This window comes from Blennius ocellaris, assembly GCF_963422515.1.
Source record: "Blennius ocellaris genome assembly, chromosome: 1".
Lineage (NCBI taxonomy): Eukaryota > Metazoa > Chordata > Actinopteri > Blenniiformes > Blenniidae > Blennius > Blennius ocellaris.
In genome coordinates, this window is record NC_137650.1 from 27,682,398 (window position 1) to 27,702,523 (window position 20,126).

Sequence of the window (20,126 nt, forward strand, 5' to 3'; positions counted from 1 at the left end):
GACTGAAGCCCCGGTCATCTCGAACTCTCCTGGGAGGGGACGACACGGCGGCTGGCCCCCGAGGAACTCCCTACAACTCAGTGAAAGGACACTGCACACTTTGATTTTTTTGTTCTAGTTTTGTTTCTCCCGTGTGGTTGCTCCTGCGCTGAGGTGATGCTGGGGGTGGCCGGGATGCCGGGCAGGTAACACACCTTTTATTCTCGACTAACTTCACTTCCGTTAGCTCGCGAAGCTAACAGGCTAAAGCTAACGTCAGTGTAGCTCAGCTCGACGCCCCACTTCTTTTGAAGCTCCCCATTTGTCTCATTTATCTTGGTCTCGTGCGCCGGTTTGAATGTTGTTTAAACGACAATATGCTAAATCGTCTTCAGTTGTATCAAAACGCAGACTTTTTCTTTTTCCCCACCGCGGAGCTCATTTGACTAAGCTATCAGCGAGTTAGCTCAGCTGCTGCAGGCTGTCAAAAAACATTTCTGGTGTTTTGTGAAAGTTTTTATTGTATCATGAGAGCAGTTTCTTTGCCCGGTCCTTCCTGGACTCTCACGTACAACAGTCGTTCTCTCGAAGTTGCTCAAGGCCAGCTAATTATGAAGAGAGAGGGTGGGGGTGGAAATTAAATGACGTTTGTTTGGATTAGCTGTTGCATTTTGAGAGAGGAACTGGCCTGAGGTAACGTTGGCCTGGCACATAAAACTATTGATTGGCTTAAAAAATATCACATTTAAAAATCAAGTCACTTTATGGCCAAAGGCTTGTACAATAGAAGTAGAAATCTCAGCAAGATTGTAAATGAATTGAATTTATCCACCCGGTCATGTCACCCAGACATTAAATATATAGTTTTCATATATGTTTCTTACCAATGCTTTCTATTTATTGCCATGTGATGATCAATGTGATTATCACTCATTCGACTTGTAAATGTACATATATGTGTATGCTGATGGGAAAGGATTTCATCACCCCCCCCCCCCCCCCCCCCCCCAGACATCAACACCTCCACTCCTTTACCAAATTAGGTGATGACTTCAGTAAGAGTCTTAGTGAGTCCTAGTATTATTTCCATTCTCCGTGGTGACAGCTGCAGAATCCAGCTCTCTGCAGCCGAATGCAGGAGTTATGTGAGAAATGATAAACAGTGGTTCGGCCTTCAGAGTGCACTGATTTTGTCATGACAGGAGCCCATGAGTCCAGTAACGTGACTGACATGTGTTTTGTTGTCTCATGCAACATATGCAGCATGGCCAACGCCCTGGCCAACGCAGCCTGCGAGCGATGCAAAAGCGGCTTCGCTCCCACAGAGAAGATCGTCAATAGCAATGGAGAGCTGTATCACGAGCACTGCTTCGTGTGTGCCCAGTGTTTCCAGCAGTTTCCTGATGGACTCTTTTATGAGGTTTTGGGCACCTTTATTACTTCTGCACCGCATGTGCAATGATGATGGTGATGATAATTTGTTTTCCAACATGAATGTCCCTGTTTTCAGTTCGAGGGGAGAAAATATTGCGAGCACGACTTCCAGATGCTCTTTGCTCCTTGTTGTCACCAGTGTGGTGAGTATTTTAAAGCCTCAAGTGGATATTTGGTTTGACTTTTCTTGTACGCTTGCAACCCGAGGAGCGAAGTCGGGGCTGAATCACATCAGTGCTTCATGCCGTGAAATGTGAGCTTGTATGGGCTTTTCTGGGATTGTGTGTGCGGATGAGCTTAAAACATGTTTGTTGGATAGTTTTTAAAACTGCTGTGTTTTGGAATTTTTAACTTGGGTAAATTAATGTAACACAAATTGATATTATTCCGTCCTTACTGTCACAAACATATATATGTTAATTTTTCAGCCTTGAAAATTTTTTTTTTTTTCTTTCTCTTGAGTGCATAAATCCATTTGTGAATTATTGTCAGCTCAGCATTCATTTGACAAGCCTTTGCTCAAACCTCTCCATGCTCGCCAGAGTTTTAAGTGGACTTTTATTTACAGCTTCCCACTTGTGTTTTGCCTTACCCTTGATGCCTCTTACACTCCTCTTGTTATCTTAATTTCAATACTGCTTGACTGTGTCCGGGGCAAAGATATACATCTAATTAAATTAAGTGGATGCATTCAACACTGGCCTTGTCTTAAGTGTCACTAAGAGAACACTCGAGGACTTGCTGTGCTACACTGCTGTAGAATGATGGAGTGCTCATTAGGAACTCCTCTGCACTCACAAAAAAAAAAAAAATATATATATTTTGGTATCAACGGATATGAGCGAAGTCAAATTTGGGCTTGAGCTGATCTCTCACTTGTGCTTTTCCCTCAGGGGAGTTCATCATCGGCCGTGTCATTAAGGCCATGAACAATAGCTGGCACCCCAACTGCTTCTGCTGTGACATTTGCCAGGCGGTGCTAGCAGATGTGGGGTTTGTCAAAAATGCTGGCAGGTAAGTATCCCATCTCATTCCTGTCTTAATATAACACTGTGACAGGTGGTTACACGCGTCAGGCTCGCCGACTCACTCACTTTTGCGTCCTAACAAATGATGGGATTTTCAGCAGCTGTGATGGGTATTGTGCCGGCTGCAGGATCTTTCTCGACACCCCTAATATTTAGTTTCGCCTCCATTTACCCCAGGCATCTCTGTCGCCCGTGCCATAACCGTGAGAAAGCCCGCGGCCTGGGCAAGTATATCTGCCAGAAGTGTCACGCCATCATTGAAGAGCAGCCGCTAATCTTTAAGAATGACCCCTATCACCCAGACCACTTCAACTGCAGCAACTGTGGGTGAGTGTTGTTACTTCACGCCGCTGTCCCGGACCGAGAAACCTCCCACAAGCTTTGGAAGTTGTTTGAAGATTCATGTAAAAATCCTGACCGTGATGTGTTGGATGTCCACAGGAAGGAGTTGACGGCCGACGCCAGGGAACTGAAGGGCGAGCTCTACTGTTTACCCTGCCATGACAAGATGGGCGTACCAATCTGCGGCGCCTGCAGGAGGCCTATCGAGGGCCGCGTTGTTAATGCCATGGGCAAGCAGTGGCACGTAGAGGTGCGTCAACAACATTGAGACATTAGATTTTGTATTCTATAGAAAGCTTAGATCATCAATTTTGTAGAGGACCTCAAAAGGTGCCATTTTAGATCACTGAAGTGAAACGGGGCAAATAACAAAACAAACTCAGAGTGAGTAGTGAGTGCTTCTGTGGAGAAATTCATATTGCAGGTAATATTCTAAAGAGCAGGCTTTGTCAGAGATTACTGACAGCTTAATAATAGTGGACAGGTGTCCTGCTGGCTACCTTTTCATTGATCATAACCTACATGATACAGCCCCCGCACACAAAAGCAGAATAAAAACCTCTAATGGATATCAGATTGCTATTGTAGCTATACCATTACTTATGCACGGTGAAATTAAGTTCATTAAATAAGCCAATTTGGAAGCAAAACCTTGTAAATGAGCAAATTTGAATCGGCAGAGAGATGTGTGCACTTTTTAAAAGCTCCTTCCTCCCGAGGCAGAGCGCAGCAGATCAAATTGTGTTGCTCGCGTGTCTGGAGGCGGCCCAGTTTCGTGCTTTTCAAACAGTTCAAGACTACCAACGGAGTGTATAGCAGTCAATTTAATGCTAAAGATGGTAATTAGCTGAAATTAATTTAGCGTGTATCCACTTTAGGAATTTTTCTGGCAAGCCAAGGAGTAGAACTGTTTTAAAAAAAAAGAAGAAGAAAGAAACCAGCCTGGGCACATCATGGTGAGATGTTTTTCCTTTGGACTGGAGACTGCAGTGATTTTATGGGAACAAAACAAAACAACAGTGTAGCATTCACATTGTGAGAGCTTCTCCCGTGGTCAGTTTCAAAAACTTTTGACAACACGTCTGGGTCAGTGAATATATTCATGCCTTTCTCATGTAATATTCATGTTCCTGACTGTTTTGTGAAAACAAGGCAGCGTCCTCTCCATGTGTGCTGGCACCTCCTCCTCGAGTTAGTTTCACATCCCTTCATTAGGGCTTCTGTTAGAGGTCTCGCTTTCCCTCAGCAGCATTTGTTTTTGTTTACAGCATTTCGTGTGTGCCAAGTGTGAGAAGCCTTTCCTCGGTCATCGCCACTATGAGAGGAAGGGCTTGGCTTACTGCGAGACTCATTATAACCAGGTAAGAAAAAAAGAGCCATGTGGAAGATTGGCTTTGGAAAAAGACAAAAACAAACGAACAAAAAACGAGCCAGGCATCAAAATACCTGTGACGTCCAGGACACCACACACTCACTGCTTCGACTGATGAAAGATTTAACTGATGAAGTTTGCCGGGTGAATATCTGATCATTCTTTCTCTGTTCTTCCAGCTGTTCGGCGATGTGTGTTATCACTGCAACCGTGTGATTGAAGGCGATGGTGAGTGTCGGTTTGACGGAGCTCTTCACCGTCGCCCCGTTTTCAGTCATTTACACAAAAAGTGCTTGTCGGAAGATGCAGAGGTTGATATTTTTTTGGGGGGTGATTTTGTTTTCTCTCCATCAGTTGTGTCTGCCCTCAACAAGGCCTGGTGCGTCAGTTGTTTCTCCTGCTCCACCTGCAACACAAAGCTCACTCTCAAGTAAGTAGCCCTGCTCATTTTCTTCTTTCACTGACTAATCACATGCAGTGCCACCGGGTGATTGTTTTCCTCTCAACTTTTCTGGCACGCTCCCCTCCAACAAACCCCACCCCCCCGTCTCCTCTACCCCCTTCTTTCCCTCCCAATTTTTCTTCTTACATGCTTCACTTGCTGCGTCTGTGGTAACTCAGAGATAAGTTTGTTGAAATTGACCTGAGGCCAGTGTGCAAGCACTGCTATGAGCGCATGCCTGAGGAGCTGAAACGCCGCCTGGCCCGACGTGAGCGTGATGCCAAAGAACGCAAGAAAAAACCCGCCGCCTGTCCATAGTTATTGTTCTGCTACGACTCGCCACTGCGTCTGTGGTTTGGTGCTGTTGATGCTTCTCCCTGTGTCCCACAGTAGGGCATGCCATTAGTTGTCGTTCGTATCCCAATGTGATATAATCTATAACCACACCTCTGGTCATGCTTCGATGGTTATTTCCTTGATGGGTGGCATGCCAAAATGTATTCTATTCACTGGACAGTTTCCGCTTGCAAATATCCCCTCTTTATCCCCTCTTTTCAGGAACAAGTTTGTGGAGTTTGACATGAAGCCTGTTTGTAAAAAGTGTTATGAGAAGTTTCCTCTGGAGCTCAAGAAAAGGCTCAAGAAGCTGGCGGAGTCGTTGGGGCGAAAGTGAGCCACTTCAGTTTCGCACGCGTTTCTGGTACAATTTCCAGGGGAACTTCTGCATGGCAACACAAGGGCCCGGCACGATACCAAGACCTGGAAATCTGGGATCCGTGTCACACACAGACCCCACCATTATGGTCCTGTTGTGAGCATGAACTGCTTGGAGATTTTTTGTTGTTGTTGTTGCCATTTTTAATATGCAAATGCATTTTGTTGGAAAACATTCCTAAGTAATCAAAATTTATAGTTCTTTGTGAGGCGAGACGTATTGATGTTCCGCCTTATCTTCCCCTTCATTGCAAGTCTAATTGGCAGCTCCTGTGTGTAACCACTTGAATTTAAAAAAGATTGTTTGCCATCATTTTAAGTTCCACCTGTGCCTTGAATATATGAACTTTGTGTATTAAAATGCAAATAACGGCGAAGATGTAACTTGCATAAATGTGTAATACTGTTAAGCCTTAGTGTATCTGTCTTAATTAGAGTATCAACTGAAAGCAGAGTTTTATTATTTTTTCACCTTGAGCTTTCAAACCTCGCTGTGATTAATTACAAAGAAACCACTGTGTACTTTAGGGGTATGTTAATGGTGCCTTATTCTTCTTAACATGGAAAAATAAGTATTATATCTCAAGGAAAACTTAAAAATGAGCTACACCTGGAAGTGAGGTTCATCTACTAAGTATTGTGTGTTAATAAAATCAAACCAATGTTGAATGAATGTTTGAAATATTTAAAGCTCATAGATTCTCGTGTCTCTTCTTTAATCAGCCCAGCAGGTCAGAAATAATTCCTCTGGTAATTATTTTAGTCAAAAGAAAAATCACCAGACTACAACTAAGGTTGTAATTTTGGGAGAAATAATGACTTTAGTCGGTTCTAGTTATTAAAAATATTCAAAATCTCTTAGTGTGAAGCTGTTTAGTATGCTTCCTGTGTGTATGGTAGTGTAACGTTATTGCTTGTACTGTAAACGCCTGGGTCTTGGTGTATTTTTAGACAAATTAACATTTTGCCTTCTGAGGAAAATGATTCAAAAGAGTCTCAGTGAACTAAAATATCGTCTGGGGTTTTTTTTTTTTAACACCAGAATGCTTTGATCTTAAAATATTGCTAATGAGTCAGCGTATGGCTCGGGCGATTTGTAAACAGGTGACTGTGTTGGAAGGAAAAATGTATTTGCTTGGATGAACATTTCTATTAAACACAATTCTTGTTATTTTCAAAGTTTACACAATTGCATGAAATGTAATAAAAAATATATACAGTGTTTAACTTCCTGCTGGATGATCAATAAAGGTTCCCTGAACACATCATTGTGAGTTTCAAAACACAAATCTGTTTATTCATGTTCACACCTTTTCTTCAACATTACTTCAATACCACAGAGACACTGGTTTAATGTGTTTGAATCCTTTTAAATCCAATATGTGTAATATTGTCACACCTCATCAACATTCAGAGGTTGAAGTACAAAGTGAAACAAACCAAAAAAATAAACCCTACATGAAACTGATTACTGTCAGCTGACAATGTTGGTCCGAGCTTAATATGCTGTACACTCACTGGATGTTACTTATGTTTGAATGTCCCGTCAAACATTAAAAACATCCTCTTTACAAACAAATATACAATGGATAGTTTGAATTATGCAGAAAAAACTTAAAAACATCCTGTCACTCAAAGTTGGGGAATGTTTTTAGGCACAGTTTTGCAAATCCTCAGAGCAAATCAAACCCTGTTATAACCCAGACTGTGTATTGTCTCTGTCCACTTTTACAATGTTGAAATATTGCATCTATTCACAATGGACTGGCTTGCAGATGACATGGACGCAATTCATGTTCAATCCAAGCAGAGTTCATCAGAAAAATCAGATGCATCATGATAAGCTAATAGGAACATCAATGGTGCCGGGATGAATCCACAAGGAGATTAGATTAGCGTTGTATGTGGACTGGGAGCAAGTGCAAATAGCCAGCTTTTCTGTATTGGAAAGCACTAAGCCTCTAAATCTGCCTAATAATTATGTTGTCTCATGCTCATTTAACCCATGGAGAAACATAAATATAAAAACACCAAAGTGTGGTCTCTGGAAAACTGGCTGGCCACCTTCTCCTATAAAGCTTATTAAAATTTACATCAGAAGCTTAAATTTTCTGACTTCAGCAATAACATTAGAAGAAATAAAAAAGCAATTAATTGGACTAAATCTGAGAAATCACCAGTACCTGACGGATGTGGGGCTACCTTTTATAAAATATTTAAAAAGGAGTTAATTCCAATTCTATATGAGTCATTTAACTATAGTGTAATACAAAAACAATAGATAAACTGTATGAAGCAATTTACACCAAAATAAATCTAAACATTAGAAAAGACTTAGAGAGATGGTCAGTTGCCTGCTTGGACCTCAGCTCGAGGATAGAAATAATAAAAATTAAGGTTTTACCAAGGCTTCTACATCTCGTTCAATCCCTACCAGTGATGATTCCACAAAACAATTTATAGAATGGGACAAGTGGATATCGAGGTTTTAATGGGCAGTAAAGAAACCTGTGGAGGAGATATATGTAATGGAGAGACTTACACATAAACCAAGACTGCAAGAGCTGCAATTTTATAACAAATAGGAAAAATTGAAAACTCACAGAAGACAGTAAGAGAATGACACCACCATCACCTCTAACTGGACATCAACAACTTGATTAATTGTAAAACTGAATACTTAATTATGTATATGTGCGAAACCCTAACACCAAAATTGTTAATAATAATAAAAAAGAAACTTCAAGTTTTTGAAATCTGGAATTATGATTGACATTCTCTATCAAATTTTTTTGCACATGATTTGTATTGTCATTCGTAAGCTGAAATAAAGTAGCACATGCAGTTGATAATATATGGACTATCTGGCTGACTGGGACATATTTCCACATTCAGCTGTTAACAAGACTCAGATTAGATGAGGAACGATGTGGAGCATTGAGGAGGAATGTTTACAGCTGGTTCTTCAAATGAGAAGGTGTTGGCGGCATGTTCCTGTTTTATGGTCGGCGATACGACAACGAACTCAAGAAGTGCAGCCCGAAAGTTATCCACTCACCAAAGTTCATATCTAAGAGAGCTTTGAGATCCTGTCTGTCGCCGAAGACGAGTGCCAAACCATTAAGGTCATTACTTTTCACAGTGTCGATGTATTTACTGGGGCAGTCCATCTTTTCCAACTGAGAAAAAAGAAGAAATAGAAAACAGTTCACATTCTCTGGTTTACTAACCACACAATCCACACACAAGGAATTCATGAATAATGCAGCATGTAATCGTTGGTTAAAGGTATCCACCCCCCCCAATTTTTTTTTTTTTAATTTAAGACTATTGCCTACTCATGCAGCATTCATCACATGACTTCCATCAAGCTGTCATCCAGAAATCCATTTTCAAAAGCTGGCAAATGTGTTTGCTGTGGCATGGCAAGATGGACCGACTGTGGTTGTTCATGGCAAGATGGACAGAGTCCAGTTATCGACTCCCTCATTATTACCTTCGCCAAGCCAAGTTGGTGGCAAAGGTTATGTTTTTGGCCACCTCTATCTATCTATCTATCTATCTATCTATCTATCTATCTATCTATCTATCTATCTATCTATCTATCTATCTATCTATCTATCTATCTATCTATCTATCTATCTATCTATCTATCTATCTATCTATCTATCTATCTATCTATCTATCTATCTATCTATCTTCAATGACATTTCCATGAAGAGCTTGTCATCATAGAAGGACCAGTCTATTAGATTTTTGGACTCCTGGAGAGGTTAGATATGTCCTCTGTTGTGGACACACTGGAGGTCCGCGGTGAGCCGCCAGTTCCCTGGAAGCTGTAAGTGTAACAAGGTTTATACATTCCACTTGTTACTATTTGGGTTCATGCAATTATTCAATGGCTCTATAGTGCGTCCCTCAGTAATTGTAAGTTTATGCTGCTGCCAAGTGGCCAGCATTGTCAGTTCACCGAAGACCTCTATACTGAAGTGTAGATGTCCACTGCGAGCTATGAATCTGACTGGCAAATGTTCATTTTCATATCCAGGATATTATACGACAACACAAAGAACTTTCCAGCCTCCTGTCTTCATTCAACACAAACAACACAAAGCAGAGTCGAGGAGGTTGTTTCAGCCAGCCAGCCACCAGCAGTGAAGTGTAGCCGAGCATGGTTGCACTACCTGCTTGCTCGCACACTGCTAGCTCTGTTTCGGAGCTGGCAGCTAATATCTCAATTCAGCACGTATCCAGAAACACCTGCGTGAGCACATTGACTCAGGTAGTGGTTTATCGGTGTGCCTCCGCTCAGTGTTTCACACAGTGAGGTTGCTATCTGGCAGGCTCGTTTGCATCGATATGTTCAATGGGCTAACATGGCGTTGGTGAAGGTATGGGCCCTACCAAGCATTCTCGTTATGTATTGAGTTTGTTTGAGAAAATGTACTTAGTAGGCTATTTGGTATTTATATTCTTCACAGAGCATGACACTGCACAAGGAGCATAATGCTGACATAAAGTTAACCATAAATATTTTTGAATCAGAAACAATGTTACCTCTTTGCATATGTCCTCTGTTTTCATGTTGATGATGGTTGAGATGGGCAGCGGGTTGATGGTGCTCATCCAGACAAAGTCCCCCAGCCTGGACGTCACTCGGATCTGAGCCAGCTGCTTCATGATTGAATGGTCCAAGTTCACTGGCATCATTTCAGATGCCTGCAGATCTCTGATGGTGAACTGGAAATCAACTTTGAGGAATCTTTCAAACATCTCAGGATCTCCGTCCTGCTCAAGAAGATCCTCAATCTGAGCGCGCATCTCATACAGCTCTGACCTGGACTCACTGAAGACTTCCCATAAGGTTTTTGAAAGATGGTCATCATCATCACCTCCACCATTAATTTCGCCTCTTTGCCGAGTGTCCTCCCTCTGCTGAGCGTCTTTCACACACTGCGTGTCATCATCATCACCTCTACGATTCATTTTGTTTCTTTGCTGAGTGTCTTCCTCGCACTGCATGATCCAACTCAGACAGCAGGGCCACTGATTGGCTAAGACCACCCATTCTGCAATGTGTTTTGGTGGAGGGTTTTCCTTCTTCAAGTCCTTCATGATTATAATGGTCATTCGAATGGAGTTGATCACTCTCCGCATGGACATGACATCTCCTGACATGTACTTGAGAATTTTTTTATGGCTTTTTAGGATTTTCCAGATTTCTACTTCCACCTCTCGTCCGTCCAACTCTGGTGACTCACTTCTGTGCTGAACCTTCCTTTTCACAGACCCTTCAGGGTTTTTTGTCTTATTCGTAAGCTTGCATAACAAATTGTGCTTTGAACCATTGGACAGTGGTGGAACCGTGAAGGCCAGAGTCACTATGCGGTTCAACAGTGCATAAGCTCGGTCCTCTCTGCCGTAGCAGCCATCTGAAGAGTTCACTTTCTCTACAAGAACATGCGGATTCACTGCCAGAATGGAAATGAACGGGCTCTCTTCATCAGAAAGCAGAATGTTGATGGCTTCCAGAACTCCAATGATTTTCCTGGGAGAACAGCGTTCCAGGCTTGTAATTTGCAGCACAACTCTGATTTTTCTTTTCTCAAACAGTTCCATGAACTGTATGAAGCGAGACAAAAGGCACATTTCCCTCCTGACCTCGTTCATGAAGCCGAGTTGGCCGCTGATCCGCTGGTTGTCTATCCCCTTCTTAAGGTTGAACTCTTGGCTGAAGATGAGGCCTTTACAGACCTTGAAAACAAACCTCAGTGCAGTCACAGCGGGAAGTCCTGTGGAGGCAATAAGAACACCCTCCACAATACTAGAGTGGACACTTGGTGTGGCCATCGCCCATGTGAGTGGCACCTTGAGCTCAGGAGCGCCAAATACCAACACAACTATCAGGATGATGATGAGTGGTATCACCAGAATGCACAAGAACAGAAACCACAGTGGGCAACAGCAAATCTTCTTGGAGTGCCAAGAGTCGGAATCATCTTTCAAAATCTGGAGTAAGAAAAACAAAAGTTAAATTTGAAACAAGTTGTACTAATCATTATACCATGTTTTGTGCATAATTATGAAGTAGACAAAGTGTTTTTTTTAGCTTGTTTGTAAGCACACAATTAATGAAACGAAGAGATACTGAACTGTACATTTATAATATCTGCAAGAGGATTATTTGCAATATGAATGACTATCAACTTTTTATGGTATTCCCTCAGTGATGGCTTTGAAATTACATTTTCTATGACCAACAATGGGATAACAATTTTGGTGTTGGATAGAGAAATATCTCCAACATTCTAGGATGCATTATTGAAATATACCATATACCTTCAGATTAACTGAAGTAATTCATTTTTCTTGTCCAAGGATCTTGGTTACATTTAAGATAAACTGAACATATCGCTATGCAACGCTGTTACATGACTGCATGTTATCTGCCTCGAGGATCAGGCAGCGATTCTGGCTACATTTGGATCAATGGCAACAGATGAACTCTCCATCTCTTAATCAGTTCTACTTTTTGTTAAACACGTGGAAAAAACATATCTGATTTGAACACATTTAAATAGCAAAGGGTTTGAGGTGTTCACCATCATGATCAGAGCATTCAAGAACAAAACTCATACTAATGACATTCCCATGATCCACAGCTGTATATGTTTTTTGCCAACTTGTGCATGTTAGAACAAATGCTGCAATATGTGTAACACAGTCCAACCTCTGTGTCAACAATAAAAAATAAAGAAACAACAAACACAACAAACCTCCTTCACTTCATCCTCATCATCATGTTGAGCCTCACGGTAAAGCGCAGGCAGCAGCTTCCCAAAGTGCAACCGCATGACCTGAAACAGCCGTACGACTATCCCGGCCCAAAGCAGGTCACTCCCTGCAAAATGCCAGGCACTGAAATGCACATGAATGAACCTGATGTTACGCTGCTGCTGGTTCTTTTCAGTCCAAACTGGCCTGTAGAAGAGCAGCCGTCCAACAACTGCTAGAAAACCAGTGAACGAGCGAGATGAGCGCAGCTTTGGCTCTCCTTTACATTCCTGCTCGATCCTGGAAACTTTCATGTACCCTGGTGACACACAAACATTTAGATGTGTTAAAATTAATCACAGTGGAAGAAGTTATTCATTCCATCAGAAGATCAGAAACTAGTCATAGAGAGTTTGGTTACAGTTAACTGAATGTAAAGTAGGGGTGTTTTAAATTATGGTGGTTTTGTGAAGAAAAAAAAATAGAAGGAAATATCAAACTGAGTAAAAACATAATTAAGTTTAAAAAGTTGTATGAGAACTTTATTTGGAATAAGTTTGAGGAACAGAACAAGATAAGCCCAATACCAATTCCAATACCATTTCAGACAGTAGTTTTCATCAGTGAACTACAATTGTTGGAATTTTGTTTGAAATTTCTTTGATTCATATTTTGAGGTTTTTGATATTAGTTTAGTTTCTGTATATGGTGTTTTTTTTTCCTTTCCTTAAAACTCACATTTTTTTGTTTTTAATACTATCCATTTTTGTTTCTCACCAAAATGCAATGGAGCATAACATTAAACTCAGAAGATGTTCCTTGAAAAGCAATTCAATTGCCTCTTCTGCAGGAAACATCACATGAAAAGACGAGATGCACAAGGAAAAAAATGGCAAACTGGATTCATGAATAACAGTGTTTATTATCTGTCATGCAATGTTTTGAAGCTTCATTATTCTGTAGACATTATTATGTGAGTGCCAGGCCTGGTCAAGCACATACAATTTATTGACCAAGGTTCTTTACTTTATTTTTTATTTTTTTAATAAAAGTAATCGACCTTCAGAGCTTCACAAAGCAACTTGTCTTTTCTATCGGAGGCCTTCAGTGCAGCTGCACATGCTCCATTCACTCTGTTCAATGTAGCTGGTCTATAGATAGAATTATATGTCTACATTTGAGTCTTCCATGAGTAATGCATGTATATTATATTTCCAAGGCTACTATGTACCTACATTCCTGTCTATTGGAACCAATACTGATGTAATGTCGATGACGCTGTTACATTGGCATGGTGTGATTGTTCTTGTTGTGTTATGATGGACACTTATATACCACTGATGACAGAAATCTTTGAAGAGAGATGTGTTTACAGAAGCACATTGTGACATGAGTGGAGGGCGTTTACAGAAAAACTATTTAGTTATACTCAAGGACACGTAGATCCCTCCCCAGTATGGAGGACTAAATGTGCCAAAATTAAATAAATAAATACAGGATTAAATAAGTAATTACATGTGTAATTAGTCAATTGAAATTTGATTTAAATATGTCAATAAATGTGTCATTAATTCATTAAAATACCAATTATTTTATGTTTAAAAAATATATTAAATGAATTGTTTCATAGTTCGGTGTTGTACTGCTTCAGTTTATTTTATCTGTCAAACTCGCCTATCAAAGTGGCCGGGGATAATGCGGATCTAGTCAAATCTATTGGTCTGAAGAGTTTCAAAACATGACGGCAACATTACCGGAGGATCTCCATGAACTTTAAAAGTCTTTTCTGCGAGATGCGACCTTAGCTACATTGCTGAAGGATCTGTTAATCTTTGTAGGGACTTGTGAGAGATGATTCAGAGTGTAAAATGTTTCTGACCACTGAGGTGTTAAACAAGCAGGACCCATCTTCACCTTGGTTTTTGTTGTTTGTAAAAACCTTTTGTTAAATAAAGTATCCAAACCAACGAAGCAATGGATAGTGTCACAAAAAGAACAATTGTTGGTTATGTGTTGATACAGGGACATGTTAGTGTGTGACACCGAGGATACCCGAATACAGTGAGAGCAACGTCACTTGACACATTTCTATATTTAATTCCAATTTTAATAAATTGTTGACAATTTCAATTAATTATTTAATGGTGTATTTATTTATTTATTTAATTTTGGCACAACCAGCCCTCCATACCCCACAGGTCTGTAGAGAACAAATACAATGACCACTTTCAGTCAGTCAGTCACTTGTAAAGAAAGCCTGAGCCATCTCCGAGGTGGACCGCAGGTGATTTCCATATAGAGAGGTAAGACAGCTATTTTCAGACTGCAGTGGTTACATCAGCTCATACAGTAAGTAACAGATCACGTTCTGCAAAGGTTATAAACTTATACTATGATGCAATTTGGTGTCACCATCGTATTTTTGGAACGAGGTTCAGTTTGTGCAATCAGCACATAATTTCACCCTCTTCAGTCCTATTAACAGTGAACACAGAGGACACTAAACTAGAAAGGCTTCTGTAAAGACACTTTACATGCAAAGCACCATAAGTTTAGTTTTTACCTATATTGCCATACTAGTTCAAAAGGTCCAGCATTGGTTAGCACCAACACTGTGTTGGGGTTTGGAGAAAACAGAGCGTTCAGAGAGACTGTTGCCATTTTATGTGATAGGAATGAACGAGATTTATGTTTATCATGAACTCTTGTGGCGTAACAGTGGTGTGTTCCAGTTGCGTCTTATTACCAGTTTTTGGCACAAAAATATTTGTGCATTGGAGAATGTTAAAAAGTGTTTATGTTTCATTCTGTGTTAGTCTTGGGTCATTTCAGTCTTGGAATCTGTCAGTTTACATACCTTCCATTTGGTCGAGGATCATTTGACTTCGAATCGGACATGAAGAGTAAAGTCCGACAGTTGCAGGCGAGGAAATATTTGTCAACGTCTTTGACAAGGCGTACGCGTAAGTTTCATCTGAAAGCAGATCAGAAAAAATACAGTTACCTGTTTTGACATGAGTGACAAATCTTGGTGGACGCATTCATCAAGATCTTTAAATTGAAATACAGTTTTGAAGGAAACAAACCAAATCAACTGTTAACAACAAGCAAAACAACTATAACAAGGCCTCCTCAAAGAGAAGTTTGTGTTGCTCTGCTGGTACATCTCCCAAAGTCAGCATGTTCTCCCACCTGTAGAGTCTCTCAAAGACCTGGCGAGAGGAATAGTTAACTGATCTCAGGCTGAAGCCACTGAGTACAACACAGAGGGAGGGAATCTATGACCTTAACTGGTACACAGTACCAAACCTTCACCACGACAGAAAGAAGAATCCAAACCATTAAATCCAGGTGAAGACTTTACACTTTCCATCTATTGTACAACAAAGATGTGACATTAAATAGTGCTCATATAGCGTATTATGCTGGGAGACATTCTCAATTCATTATTTAGAACAAAAACCAAAACAAAAAAACCCCCTTCTCATTGTAAAAAGTTTTTTTTCTTCTGAGTTTTCTGAAGTTTAACTAAACTGAACTGACAGGTGTTCATTCAGGTATTGATAAGCAGGGAATTACTATTCATTTATTTTCAGCATGCACATTGTCAAGGAAGTGGAAATTGACAGGTGGAGAATTTGACAGAATATTCTCCCATACATTCCTGGAGGATACAGAATGTAAATGAATTTCACTTATATACTGCTTCATTGCTGTGTGAGGGAGGGAGGGACGGAAACTGAATTACTACAAAAATGCACAAACACTGAGGGTTTCATCTCTGGTCATGAAGTGTTTGCTGATTGGGATTGTGAGGAGAGCATTGGTCTGCCTGGGGCGCAGTCATGGAGTTCAGAGTTACGTGTTGCACGTAAACACATCATCCATGGTGGGCATGAAACTCGTTTACCATAAAAATCCAGACATTAGAGTCAGTGTTTAAGCCTCTGAGTTTAAAGTGTGTGAAAAAAGTAGTGGCTGATAGTCCAGACATTATGAAAGGTTCCAGTACGAGACATACGGTAGAAAATAGTTCCAATAAACCGAAGGGTAAAAATGTATAGTGCCGGTACTGCATACCGGCGCGTACTGGCCCACTTAAAGCACTGCCTCTGTCAGGTTTGTCTTCCTGCCCCTCCATCTTATGTGCCACACCTCGTGTTTTCAATGAACCAATGATCTTCTCCATCTGTGTGCTCCCGTCATTGTGTCCACCTGTGTCTTGTCTTGTCTGTAAGTATTTAGTCTGTGTTCTCCCTTCCTCCTGTGCCAGTTCATATGTCTTTGTCATACGGCCCAGTGGTTTCCTGGCTGACTCCCTGTTGTTGACCTCAGCTCTGTTTGTGGATTTTCTTTTTGTGTCACCCTCTGGGTACCCTTGAACTGTCCTCCTGCATTGAATCCTGCATTTGGGTCTCCCCCGTCTGTGCCAAGTTCTTGACAAAAAGATAGTAAACACTGAACTAAATGCAAAAATCATAATTAAATGTACAATTGAAGCAGAAATTGCTGTCATCAAATGTTTAATGTGGGTTAACGGGGGGCATTACTTCAGTTGGGCAGGGTTAGGATCAACAGTTTGGAAGAGGGCGTCTGTGTTAGTTTCATTTGCAAAGTGAAACAGAACGGGAAAATTAACCCCCCCCTCCCATCCTCCATGAGGTGGAAAGAGATGCCAAGCTGCACTCACACACACACCTGTACACAAGTCACCATTTGTTGGCGTTTTCATGACTGTTTGATTGGCCGGAGTGGGTTCTTCCTGTGAAAATGGGAAAAACAGTAGAGGTGAATGGAAAGCCGTTTGAGCATTTATTTGATATCCTTGATATCAAACTTAAGGTCCATGTACGAGTAAGCTCTTTGTCCTCACTGGTATGACAATACCGTGCACTAGTAGAACAACTGTCTCTTACTGGTAATAGTAGTAGTAGTAGAATACGGGACAATTCCATTTTTCAACCTTACCTGTACTGGGCCGACACGCCGCTGTGCACGGACATATATTTACCTGTTAACACACATTAATGAGTGGACAACCTGCCTGACGTGAACAACGGACAGGTTTTTCAGGCAAATTTCAAGCTGAGCGACACTCAAATTACCAAAAATACTTGGACTGGACCCGATTATTTGAATATTCAGATATTGTGGTGGTGTCAGGAGATTAAGTTTTAGATCTGAATAATCACCGCTTCCCCACAGCATTGTGCTGCAGCATGAAGCTGAAGCGGGACGTAAGGAGGCAAAGCGCGCCCAGAGTGCAGTCCCGCTACAAAGAGTGGGGTAAGATGTAGGCGGGCGTGAACGACGCAGCAATGTAACGTCATTGCGCAACAATAATGGCATGAAGAACGTAGAATTGCGGCTGCAGGTCATGACAGCGGCTCAACTGGTATCTGAAGCTGGGAGCTTCCTGTGCCTTTCACAGGAAAATTGCTGCGCTGTAGAGCGCCGACAATTCCAGGAGGGTTCATTGCAGACTTTTTGAGAGTGTCGGCAAATTATAGTTAATTACACAACAACCAAAGGACATTGAAAGCCACACCACTCACTCTCATGGTTCTAAAAATCTCAGATCTCCCACATATATCTTCCATTTTCATAATATGTAGCAATAAAGGAGCCGATAGCTGCAATGCATTATGGGAGTTTCTGTTTGTCATGTTTTAAATGTAATTATTGGGGGTTATGTTACGTTTGTAGTGTTGGTAGTAATTGTGTTGTGTTGTGTTTTTGTTGCTTGGTTCATAGTTAAGTTTGTTAGTTGTAAGTTGGCAACCAGCAGTGAAGGTCTCGTCCTGGCATGGTCTGCCTGTGGGAGTGTCAAAATAAAATGCGTGCGGCTCTTTTGGTGTTGTGTTCAGTGGGAAACGGGACCAAATAGCTCTTTGAGCATTAAAGGTTGACAACCCCTGGTATAGACTGAAGGAATGGAATATTTCACCATAAACTCACTGGATTTATATTTTCATCTATGTGAAAGAGTTTGCCAACAATTATTGAAGGAAAACTAAAAGTGAAAATAAAATATACCAGCTAATGAATGTAACGTTTGGTACTCGAATATAGTTTTGCAACACAAAAGAAAACGTCCCATCCTAGGTAGATTTCTACCAATTCCATGTCACCAAAAAGCTGGTTAAACTAAAAAAGCATTTAATTAAATAATTGCAATTTAAAATCTTTCAGGAGTAGACTTATATTACGTCATGGTTATCCATGACTCACACACACACAAAGACAGTGGTGGCTTACAGTTTCTTATCCACATTATCTTCCACTTTGTGTTTGCAGCCGATCATCCATGCTTAGGCTAGACTACAGACAAACACATTCTTCATAATCAGTAACAAGTAGTGCTAGCTGTAGTTCACACTAAGCTGATTCTCCAAAGATCATGTTTTCTAACATTTTTGTGAAGATTGCGCTGAAGAGCTAATGTTTAATTTTCACAACGAGATGACTCTTCTGAACAATCAGATCATATATATTCAGGGTTCATGTAAATGCCTGTCCATTATAAAACCAGCTCGTCCAAGTTTAATTTCTGTGTCTGTCCACAGAAATATAAGCTTTTATTTGCCGATGTTCAGTTAGTATTATGTTGCTTCAGTTTAACTAGCGGCAACCAGATCATGGCTGTAATTGTTTGTCCACCTGTAGTCGGCTCATGTTGCTAATATTTATCTTCCAACATGTGAGATGTTGCTGATAAATACACAATGCAGTTCCACAGTAACAAATGTGCCTCACACAGTCATTGTTCTATGTGTGATCGTTTGTTGAGGATAATATTCTTCGTGAGCTAAGGATGATATTCTAAATTATGAATATTGCTGACTTTTTGGGTGCAGAGTGTTGTTGAGATCTCTGTTCTCAGTTCTAAAAGATACTCCAATCATCAACCTGATCCATACATGGCAAACTATCCCACCTACTGTCTGGTAAACATACAATTGTCATCAGTAAGTTAATAAATGGGAGAAAGTGCTGTGAAGTTACACTACATAATCGCATATGTCTGAATGGTAGCATGCTGTATGTTGTCTGTTGCATGCTGTTTTTCTACACTGAACAAACGTATAAACGCAACAATTTTGTTTTTGTTCTCATTTTCCACGAGCTGAACTCAACTCAAAGATGTAAAACATATTCTATATATACAAAAGACCGATTTCAGAAAACCAGTCAGTATCTGGTGTGACCACCATTTGCCTCACGCAGTGCAACACATCACGTTCACATAGAGGTGATCAGGTTGATGATTGCGGCCTGTAGAATGTTGGTCCACTCGTATTCAATGGCTGTGCCAAGTTGCTGGATATTGGCAGGAACTGAAACATGCTGTCGTACAGGCCGATCCAGGGCACTCCGAGATCCATACAGATCCTTGCAACGTGGGGCCGTGCATTGTCATGCTGCAACATGAGGTGATGGTCGTGGATGAACAGCACAATAATGGGCCTCAGGATCTCGTCATGGTATCTCTCTACATTCAAAATGCCATCAATAAAATGCACCTGTGTTCGTTGTCCATAACATACGCCTGCCCATACTATAACCCCACCACCACCATGGACCAGTCCATCCACTACGTTGACATCGGCAAACCACTCACCGACACAACGTCACACAAGCTGTCTGCCATCGGCCCTGAAAAGTGAAAATCAGGATTAATCCGTGAAGAGAACACCTCTCCAACATGCCAGACACCATCGAATGTGAGGATTTGCCCACTCAAATCGGTTACGACAACGTACTGCAGTCAGGTGGAGACTCCGATGAGGATGACGAGCATGCAGGTGAGCTTCCCTAAGACGGTTTCTGACAGTTTGTGCAGAAATTTTCACCACGAGATGGCTCTTCTGAACAATCAGATCATATGTATTCAGTGGTCATATAACTCATAAAACCAGCTCATCCAAGTTTAAATTGTGTGTCCATCCACAGAAATATAAGTTGTTGTTTGTCGTGTGACTGATGTTCACTTAGTATTATGTTACTTCAGTTTAACTAGCAGCAACTAGATCACGGATGT

The 20,126-nt window shown here is 41.0% G+C and overlaps 1 protein-coding gene across 1 annotated transcript; it reads left to right on the forward strand.

Annotated features, from left to right (window-relative positions):
• The first annotated feature begins 25 nt into the window (after positions 1–25).
• LOC308130143 (LIM and senescent cell antigen-like-containing domain protein 1) lies at positions 26–6,577 on the forward strand. Its single transcript, XM_080496341.1, has 10 exons — positions 26–185; positions 1,243–1,399; positions 1,490–1,556; positions 2,307–2,427; positions 2,619–2,768; positions 2,883–3,033; positions 4,052–4,144; positions 4,335–4,383; positions 4,510–4,585; positions 5,156–6,577. Exons 1-10 carry the CDS (start codon positions 157–159, stop codon positions 5,268–5,270), a joined length of 1,008 nt encoding a protein of 335 aa, XP_080352467.1. The 5' UTR covers positions 26–156; the 3' UTR covers positions 5,271–6,577.
• The last annotated feature ends 13,549 nt before the right edge of the window (positions 6,578–20,126 follow it).

What these genes read in the sequence shown, in the direction of transcription:
- LOC308130143 (XM_080496341.1), top strand. Translation starts at nt 157, where the DNA reads ATGCTGGGGGTGGCCGGGATGCCGGGCAG. An exon ending in TCCTTGTTGTCACCAGTGTG is followed by an intron (nt 1,557 to 2,306) that starts GTGAGTATTTTA and finishes CTTTTCCCTCAG; the next exon opens with GGGAGTTCATCATCGGCCGT. An exon ending in GCAAGCAGTGGCACGTAGAG is followed by an intron (nt 3,034 to 4,051) that starts GTGCGTCAACAA and finishes TTTTGTTTACAG; the next exon opens with CATTTCGTGTGTGCCAAGTG.